General features: G+C 47.2%; 1 protein-coding gene across 1 annotated transcript in view; it reads right to left on the bottom strand.

The window, feature by feature from the left end:
• Positions 1–10,100, bottom strand: part of NBEAL2 (neurobeachin like 2) — a 125,858-nt gene that overhangs the window by 3,996 nt on the left and 111,762 nt on the right. Inside the window, exons 44-53 of the mRNA XM_081344247.1 lie at positions 9,557–9,654; positions 8,616–8,732; positions 7,733–7,822; positions 6,760–6,869; positions 6,490–6,662; positions 5,561–5,655; positions 4,730–4,846; positions 3,329–3,490; positions 2,373–2,521; positions 687–822 (exon numbers count right to left, since the gene is read on the bottom strand). Coding sequence (XP_081200373.1) covers positions 687–822; positions 2,373–2,521; positions 3,329–3,490; positions 4,730–4,846; positions 5,561–5,655; positions 6,490–6,662; positions 6,760–6,869; positions 7,733–7,822; positions 8,616–8,732; positions 9,557–9,654 — 1,247 coding nt within the window. The remainder of the gene's footprint in view (positions 1–686; positions 823–2,372; positions 2,522–3,328; positions 3,491–4,729; positions 4,847–5,560; positions 5,656–6,489; positions 6,663–6,759; positions 6,870–7,732; positions 7,823–8,615; positions 8,733–9,556; positions 9,655–10,100) is intronic.

Here is a 10,100-nt window from a genome sequence, read left to right as displayed (position 1 = left end):
CTGGAGAATGAGAAGAGAGGTGGGCAAAGGAGGGTCCAGATCCTCAGAGCTTCTCAGGGTCTGCTCGACCAAGACAGGGTCAGAGAGAACCAGGATAATTTTGACCGTTGTGGACTTCTAAGGTTGTGTGGACAGCGGTCTCTGTCATGTCCAGCTGGCATGACGAACAGCTGGAGATGAAAGAGTTGCTGTCTAGAAGGTTCCCCAAGTGGGAGGCCGGTCTAGGAGGTGGAATTGGGAAGACTATGGTTGCCACAGAACATAAGAGTCATAGGTTTGGGAGGGACCTTGGAGGTCTTCTAGTCCAACCCCCGTTCAAGCAGGAAACCTTCCTCCTCCTCCTCAGAATAATGTTGGAAGGGACCTCGGAGGTCTTCTAGTCCAACCCCTGCTCAGGCAGGAAACCCTCCTCCTCCTCCTCCTTTTTTTCCTCAGAATAACAGAGTTGGGAGGGGCCTTGGAGGTCTTCTAGTCCAACCCCCTGCTCAGGCAGGACACCTTATGCAATCCTGGACAGATGGCTGTCCAGTTCTTGTTGGGCACCTCTAGTGATGGAGCACCCACGTGGATGAGTACTTTAAATGAGATGGGGTGACTCACATCTCCCCCAGGTTTGTGCTCTTACGGCCCCCAATTCTTGTCTCTAGGGGAATTAGGCTGGGGGGGGCAGAGGGGCTGATCCTCACCTCTGAAGGCTGTCCTGCACCGACCACGATCAGCTTCCCGTCTTCCAGACCCACCAAGATGTGGCTCTTCTCTTTCGTCACGGAGACGCTGTGGATGGGGACCTTCATGATCAACGAAGGAATGGCGGGCTGCAGGCTGGCAGGAGAGAAAATGGAGTGGAACCACCAAGGGAATCGTGGGACAGATTTCCCAGCCTGCCACATTTTTGCTTATGAAAATTACAATTATTACCCTGGCCATCTCCTCTGGCCTCTCCCTGACAGAGGGTCCTTGACTTACAACCAAAGTGGAACCCAAAATGTCCATCGCTACGTTGCTAAGAGAGTTTTGCCCCATTTTACGACTGTTCTTGCCATAGTTGTTAAGTGAATCCCTGCAGCTGTTCAGTTAGTAACACCGTTGTTAAGTGAATCCGGCTTCTCACGGTCACAAAAGGGGATCACGTGACCCCAGGACACGGCAACCGTCATCAGTACATGTCAGTTTCCAAGCATTCTGAAATTTGATCATGCGGCCACAGGGAATGTGACAAGTGTGGTGTGAAAAACAGTCATAAGATTCTTTTAAGTGCTGTTGTAACTTAGGACAGCCACTAAATGAATGGTTGTCAGTCAAGGACCACCTGTGTGGCTGAAACAAGGAAATCTTGGTCAGATCAAATCAGGAATAAGGTCTCCAAAGAGAAGAACAGTTTCAGAAAGAGGGTGGTTAGGCTGTTTTTGTGACGGGTTGTGCCCACGACTGGGGAGCTGGTGTGATGGAAGTTTCACAGGTATGACTGAGTACAAGGATGGGTGTGAGACAAGAGGCCGCACACATCAGAACCGGATCATGAAAAGAAGAATAGCCACTCCGTAGAATCTCCCGCTTAGGGTGAGAATAGCAAAAGTTTAGTCTGGCAAGATTCTGTGTGTTGGGTGTGAGCAAACAAAGAATTTGGCTGGATTGTGGGTTCCTTGGTGCTCTCTGAGCTTGGTGGTTTAACGCAGATGTGACCAAACTGAAATGGCTGCAAGAAAACAAGCAAGCTCAGTGAGCACCAAGGAGGCCACCGAAAGAGAAACCCAGATAAGCGTGGATTAACACAAGACAAACAATTAAGCAGAAAGCAATACTCTAATTCAGGGGTCCCCAATGTATGGTCTGCGGCCCGGTATGGGCTGTGGTTTGTTGGCCACTGGGCCCTGGGAATAGCTGGCGAGTCCCACCCCACTCGTGGCTAGCACTGCCGCACGGGCACTAGCGGCCCCATTTGCGCATGTGCGGGGATGCTAGTACTGCCACCAATGTCACGTGGGCGCCAGCAGCCCATTTGCGCATGCACGCACGGAGCCACACGTGCACCCATCTGCCTTCTGTTCCCTTACCTTCTGGGCCGCCAAGCTGGAAAGGTTAGGGAACTCTGCTCAAACTGAGAAACTATCAAAGGGGGGAAAAAAAGCTACCACTGCTAAAGTCTGACCCTCCCTTGAATGTCTTTGGCTCTTCTCTGGTCTTTCCCAGGCTAGTCTGGGCGGATTCCTGTAAATAGGCGTTCAACAGTAAAGTAGCTAGTTTGAACTCCACCCCTGTGGGTCTGTTTGTTCGCGCCTGGCAGCATCTAAGCATAGATACCGCTAGTCCCACCGAGACAACACGGTAGCCGTGTGTAAAAAAGGGAAACTGAGGGAGGAGGAGGAGGTTACCTCTGAAGGTCCTTGATCTGCAACGAACACTGAAGGGTGCCCAGCACGACAAAGTCCTCCGTCACACACATTGAGGTAACCTGCTCATCCAGAGGGACGGAAGAGAGATGCTTGCCGTTGATGGAGTACAGGTGGAGGGCAAACCTGTCCTGTAGTGAGGAGGAAGGAGGAGAAGGTGGGGGTTAGCTGAGCAGGCCCGTACAACGTAGAGGTAGTCCTCACTTTGCAAATAATCCTTTAGTAGCTGTTTCAAATTACAGTGGCGCTGAAAAAAAATGAGTTATAACCCGTCTTTTCCTCCCCCTCCCCCTCCTTTCCGCCAAGTCCACTCCATCAAGCTCAGAGAGCACCTAGCACCCCACTGGCTTCCCCCTCCCCTCATCTCCACAGTCCCCACTCACTCAGATGACGTTACCTAGTTGGGTCATGAAAGGTCTAGAAGAAAACCAACTCAGCACCCAGGAGGGGGATGATGATGATAATCATCATCATCATCTCCTCCTCCCAAACTCCATTCCCTTCTAGCCCTGATGATGTTACCTAGCTGGGTCATGAGACGTCTGCAAGGAAACCACCCAGCTCAGGAAGCACCAAGGACCCCACAGTCCTCTTCCTCTCCTCCTCCTCCTCTTCCTCAAGCCCCCCTCCCTTCTAGCACTGATGATGTTATCTAGTTGGGTCATGAGACGTCTGCAAGGAAACCATCCAGTTCAGAGAGCACCAAAGACCCCACAGTTCTTTCCTCCTCCTCCTCCTCCTCCTCCTCTTTCCCAAGCCCCCTCCCTTCTAGCCCTGATGATGCTACCTAGTTTGCTAACAAAAACATCTGCAAGGGAACCACCCAGCTCAGAGAGCACCGAGGACCTCACCGTTCAACCCTGAGCTACCAATATTCTCCTCCATTGATCCCTGCCTCCTCCCTCCCTCCCTCCCTCCTCCCTTCCTCCAGGTTGTACCTTGAGAGACGTTCTTCCCCCTACAGCTGTCTGGACCACGATCTGCCCCTCGTGACCTACAACCAGGTTGGAGATGGTGACCGGCAGAGAACTCTCCCAGGGTGGCTTCAAGGACATCATGAACTGCCCACGCTGGATGGTGTGCACGAGGATAGTGCCATCCTGATGGGAGGCAGGAAGGAAGAAAACTTGTTTGAAATTAGGGTTTTGCCCAGTGAGAGTGCCCACAGGGTGATTAGGGAGAGGAGCGTGGCAAGAATGAAAAAAAAAGAGAAGAATTTTAGATATTGGTTCAGAATTCTAGACCCGTCATAAAAAGGGTCAGTCACACGACCACCCCGATTTTACAATATTGTTTGCGGCAATCGTTAAGCAAATCCCTGTGGTTATAAGTGCAAATCACAATGGCAGTAATAAATGTGAATTCACGGTTTGCTATGAATGTGGTTTTACTGAAAACGGGGTTGTATCCGGGTTGTAGGTAACTTCTGCGTAGGTCTGTCATAACTTTGAGTAGTTGTGAAATGACTGGATGTAAATCAAGGACTACCTGCAAAGAGGCAGAAGACTATTGTGTAAATAGTTTTGCTCCCCTTCTCCAAGATTAATGAAAAGATGATCTTGTGCAAGATGCTCGAAAGAACATAGAATAAGAGTTGGAAGGGGCTTTGGAGGTCTTCTAGTCCAACCCCCTACTCAAACTGGAGACCCTATGCCATTCTGAACAATGGCTGTTAGAACATGTCTATTCTGATGGATGTATGATATACTCGTTTTAAGAAACAGTTTAATTGCTAGAATTTCTGTAGTGTCATCCCTTTTGTTTCAATAAATCTCACTAAAGAAAACTTTTGTCTCAACAAATCTTGCTAAAGAAAACTTTCAATAAATCTTGCTAAAGAAAACTTTCAATCTCGCTAAAGAAAATTTTAGTCTCAATAAATCTCACTAAAGAAAACTTTAGTTTCAATAAATCTCGCTAAAGAAAATTATTTATTATTTAGATTTATTTATTTAGATTTATATACCGCCCTTTTCCGAAGGACTCAGGGCGGTTTACAGGATATTTAAAAGAAAATCAATACAAAAGCTAAAAACAATTTAAAAAGATTACATCATTCCCTGAGAAAAAAATTAAAACCCCAGTTAAAGTTAAAAAATGTTCATCTCAATCTCGCTAAAGAAAACTTTCAAACTGGCTAAAGAAAACTTTTGTCTCAATCAATCTTGCTAAAGAAAACTGCAATAATAATGCCATGAAAGGAACCACTTTCCCTTTGACATATGTCAAACACCTGAGTCAGGGAGATGATTTGATTTTTGACTTCCTGGGTCACCTGCCAAGCAACCCTTCGATCAGGGCTCCCAACCAGATGTGAAACGAAGAAAGAAAATCTTTACCTTGGACCCCGATACCGCCATGTCCAACTCAGTGCTGATGCCAACACACGTGACTTCATCTTCATGTCCGTAGAGGACCTGAACTGGCTTGGAGGCTAAGCCGCAAGACAGTCCACCCTGATTGGGTAAGGGAAAAAGGCAGAATCATGGAGCTGGAAGGCGCTTAAGAGGTCATCTAGTCTAGTCTGCACCATCCCTAATAGATGTTGTCAAGGTTCTGACCCAACCAACCAAGCACTCTAGAGAAGATCTGGCCTCTTTATGTAAAATTTTATTGAGTACATCATTGCGGTACGTTTGAAAGCAAAACCAGCTCTGGCTAATCCCCGCTTAAATCACCCTATTAAAGATACGGATTCTACCCTCCCTCCATCAGTGCATGTCACATTGTCCAATTAAACAGGATAATATTGTTTTGAGAACTGGTCTCCCAGACTTGGCAACCACCTGCTGAAGCGTCCTTGGTTCTCACGGATTGCTCTTTGATATCTGTAACTAGCATTCCGTTCTTCCCCACCTCTCCTCCCACGCTCGCTGGCAAGCTGAGAAGCAATAATGGGCGAAATAGCCTAGGCACGCTTCAAACTTGGCAGACGTAGCAGGAAGGACCTTGAGGAACAGGAGGAAAAGCTGCAATCGAGACCACAGGCAGATAAGAGAAATTTGAGCCTGGGCCAGAACCATATTCTGAGAAAGTGTCTCACTCTTCCCGGACAGGCCACAGGGAATGCTGGGAGTGGAAAGTGGAGAAGGCGAACACCGGAAGCCTGGGATCAATCTCAGCCACAATGGAAGGGAATCTCCCTAAGCAAAACCGAGGAGTTCTCTTACCTGTTGGAGAACCTGCCACACTAGACAGGTGGTGTCTCGCGATCCAGAAATGAGGTAGATTCCACACAGATCTAAGGCCAGGCAGGTGACCACATCTGTTGGGAAGGGGAAGAGGACCTCATGCAAAGCCCAGGAGAAATGCAAGACCAACAGTCTGGAGATTTCCAGTCCCACCTTAGCCGTGAAGGTCAGCTGGGTGACTTTGGGTCAATCACCAGGAGACCGTGAGTTCTAGTTCCGCCTTAGACATGAATATTGGCTGGGGAACTTTGGGCCAAGCACCAGAAGAAGGCGAGTTCTAGTCTCACATTAGGCACGAAAGCCGATTGGGTGACTTTGGGCTCATCAACGGGAGGCAGTGAGTTCTAGTCCTGCCTTAAATGATTTCTAATCCTGTCTTAGGCACAACAGCCAGGTGGGTGACTTTGGGTCAATCAACAGGAGATGGTGAGTTCTAATCTCGCCTTAGGGATGAAACCCGGCTGGGTGAGTATGGGTCTCCCAAAGGCTAGTCACTCATGCCCAGGGCTGAAGCTATGTTCAGTGCAGTCATTCATACGACTGATCGCAGGGAAATGCAGCACCCACCCCTCGCGTACCTCACCCACTCCCCTGCCAGGTTCCCACAAGCCCTAGGTAGCCCTGTCTGTGCCCATCACTGAGGTGTCCTGTGCTCTGGTAAACGACCACATCAGGGACAGCAGAGATTGAGATTGTTAAGTGAGGCACCCACGTGTTCCCCTCGCTTAAGAACTGTCACAATTTGCGACCGTAATGAAATGCTCCATTACAGTCATAACTCAGGGACTACCTATAACAGGTCGGGATGATGAAACTCATTTAAACTGGACCTGCTAACATTCCTCACTCATCCATCCCCACCTACGTTAGATGGATGAAATTTTCCAAAAAAAGAGAGAGATTCCTACCTATGTGGCGATTGATGTGTCCAATCACCTTTCCTTTACTCAAGGAGGTGACCCGCAAGCTGTTGTCCCAGTGACCTCCACTGAAGAGGAGCTTGCTGTCATGAGTGACCACCAATGTCTTAGAGGACAACTCTGCCCCCGGAGCAAAAGGGCCGTAAAGGTAGCGTTGCGTCCTGGCAGGACAAAGCAAGAAGAAGGTTGGAAGATATGAAGGAAGCTGAAGGAACTTCTCAGAAGGTCCTTGTGGTGGGAGAAGAAGCTAGGACTCACTTTGGATTGGAGACGGTGGAGTCTTTGGTGAAGCTGAAGTAATTGGAGATGTTTTTATCGTATGGCAACCAGCTGTGAGTTCCCAGCAGCCCGTTGGCACTGACCGTGATCTGAACAGAAAGTGAGGAACATCAACTAAGTATGAGGGAGAAGAAGCAATGGGCTGGGGTGTGGGAATATTAGAAGGGACCTACTGGGTCAACCCAAGGTCCAACATTTTGTTTCTCTTGGTGGCCATCTAGATGGGTCTGGGATGGTCTCAAGCAAGATGAGAGCTACCATCTTGTATGATTGTTTCTCCATAACTGATACACAGAGGTGGCATGGGGTCTTCAAGATGGGTAGACCCCAACAGACCTCTAGGAATTTATCCAATCCCTTTGAAGGCCATCCAAGTTAGTGGTAACCACCATGTCCATTACAGTGAGTTCCAAAAATTAATTAGCTCTGGATGAACAACTATTTCTTTAGGACTGTTCTACACTTCCTTCCAAGAAAAAACTTGATGGATCAGGCCAAGGATCTCTTAGTCCAGCATTTTGCTCCTTGTGGTGGCCAACTGGAGTTCCCAAGCAGGAGATGGACATGTCCTTCCCTTGTTATTGTCCTGCAACTCAGATTGGGAGGCAAGTAGCTCCCAATTTGGAGGTAACATGGTGTCTTCAAGACTCACAGTCCTCAGTAGACTTCTCTTCCACCAATTTATTCATCCTCTTCTGGAGCCGCTAGATGATCCTGCCCAGCATCCTCATCCCCTCTTGTGGCAATGAGTTCCACAGGTGAACTCTGCGCTAGATGAGGAGGACCTTTCTTGTATCTGTTCTAGATCTTCTCCCAATCAACCAAGCGGGTGACGGCAGACACCTAGCGTGACTTCTTTTGGGATCTACAGTTCTCCTACGTCAATGGTCCACTATGTCAACTTTCTAAAAAAAGGCCGGAAGGGATCAAGGATCCCTTTTTCCCCCCTTACCATCATGTCAGGAGATCCCTGAGTGATGAAAGAATGAGACTGATTCTTGGGCACGACCACCTGGACAAGCGGGATCCGGTCGCTGATGCCCTAAACAAAGAAGAGAAGACAAGCCACCGTGTTTTTAGGATTTGGTAAATTTTTAGAGGTCAGTCTCAAAAATGTTGGGTTTTATTTTCCTTGAAAAGGTTTTGTTTCTCACCCAAATACCTTGTTTGGTTCCTTCAGCCCCTGCATGTGGTTGTTAAGTGGATCCAGCTTCCCCCCAGACAGACTGGCTGAGAAGGTTGCAAACAGCGATCAGGTGACGCTGTGGCTGTTGTTAAGTACAAGTAGTCCTCAACTTACGACCACAATTGAGCCCAATTTTTGTTGCTAATTGAGACATTTGCTTAGTGAATTTTGAACTGTCTTTCTTCCCACCATTGTTAAGTGAATCACGGCAGTTGTTAAGTTAGGAACACGGTTGTTAAGTGAATCTACCTTTCCCATTGACTTTGCTCGTCAGAAGGTCGCAAAAGGGGAATCATGTAACCCTGGGACACTGCAATGGTCATAAGTGTGAGTCAGTCCCCAAGCATCAGAATTTTGATCACGTGACCATGGGGATGCTGCAACGGTGGTGTGAAAAACAGTCAAAAGTCACTTTTTTTTAGTGCCATTGTAACTCTGAATGATCACTAAGTGAACTTTCGTAAGTTGAGGACTACCTGTACATACTGGTTGCCAAGCACCTGAATTCTTGGGGGTAGTGAGAACCACTTTTCTCAGCCCCGTTGTAACTTTAAAGGATCACTAAACGAATGGTTGTAAGTTGAGGACTTACTGCATTGGAAGCAACCAAAACAACTCTTCTTTTCATCTCAATATGGGGAAGACTTACTTCAACGAAGAATGATTTGAGCTGATCCAGATTCTCAAAAATATTCGGCGAATAAGTGTCCAGCCGAGAAAGTCTCCTGGCGGCATTTTCAGCCGAGAAACGGGCCGGGTGGGGTTCCTGCGGAGAAGAAAAACAGTATCAATTTTACAAGAGTTTTCATTTTCCCTGAAGCTATAGGCAGTCCTCGACTTGCGACCACAATTCAACCCAAAATTTCTCTTGCTGAGACAGTTGCTAAGAGAGTTCTGCCCCATTTTACAACCTTTCTTGCCACAGTCGTTAAGGGAATCACTGTAGTTGTTATGATAATCACACAGTTGTTAAATGAATCTGGTTTCCCTCTTTGACTTTGTCAGAAGGTCACAAAAGGAAATCACGTGATCCTGGGACACTGCAACCATCGTGAATATGTCAGTTGTCAAGTGTCTGAATTTTGATCACATGACCTCGGGGACACTGCAATGGTCGTAAGTGTGAAAAATGGTCATAATCCACTATTGTTAGCACCGCTGTAATTTTAAGTGGTCACTAAACAAAACCTACTTAACAACTGTCTCACTTAGAAACAGGCCAACAATTTTGGCCTCCCTTGTGGTTGTAAGCTGAGAACTACCTGTAAAACAACAGCTTAAACTTTTAAAATGACTGCTCTTCAATATTTTAGAAGGTCTCCAACCTTTCTCCATCTTCAAGATTTTCTTCACTACAGCTCACTCACTCCTTGACTTACAAGGATGCTGCGATGGTCATTAAGTGTTAAAACCAGTCAAAACTCATTGTTTTCAGTGCCGTTGTAATTTCAAACAGTCATTAAACAAAGGGTTTTTAATCAACCTGTACTTTTTTACTGCTGATTCTGGCTAGGTCCTAATCCCTAGAAGGACTGTCTTTTTACCCACTGCAGAAACACAACAGCTGCAATTATTATTGACCGCCGGTACCTTCAGCAGCTGGCAGGGGGTCTGCCCAAAGTTACTGATGATGCCTTCCAAAGCCTTGCGTTGTGTTTCGTCTGCAATCGCGTCCAAGTCAACTGCCCCTAAGTGAAAACAGCAGGTGTAAGACCAAAACGGCTGGCTGCACAGTGTACAGTACAGTACAGAGAAGTGGAACGAGTTGTTTTGATGTCTTTTTGGATGCAGAGCTGAACAATAATCAAAGGATTGTTGTATCTACCCTGATCCTCTGCTCCTGGACAATTCGCCGCTCTGACTCACTGCGGCTGAGTCGCTACGACGGACTCCCCCTGGTCAACTTGTCCCAGCTGACTCACTGCGGGACAATTCACCACAGCCAATGTGCCATGGGAAAATTTGTCATGGGACAATTCAACACGGGTTAGCTGTACTGTTATCGGCCACTGTTTCTTCGACATTAATTTTTGTCAAAATGTGACAATATTTTGTCATTTTTGTGAATGACAAAAATTGAAATACCGTATTTTTCCGTCTATAAGACGCACCCTTGTATAAGACGCCTCCCCAA

The sequence above is a fragment of the Vipera berus genome, assembly GCF_964194415.1.
Source record: "Vipera berus genome assembly, chromosome: Z".
In the NCBI taxonomy this organism is placed as follows: domain Eukaryota; kingdom Metazoa; phylum Chordata; class Lepidosauria; order Squamata; family Viperidae; genus Vipera; species Vipera berus.
This window is presented reverse-complemented; position numbering and strand designations above follow the sequence as displayed.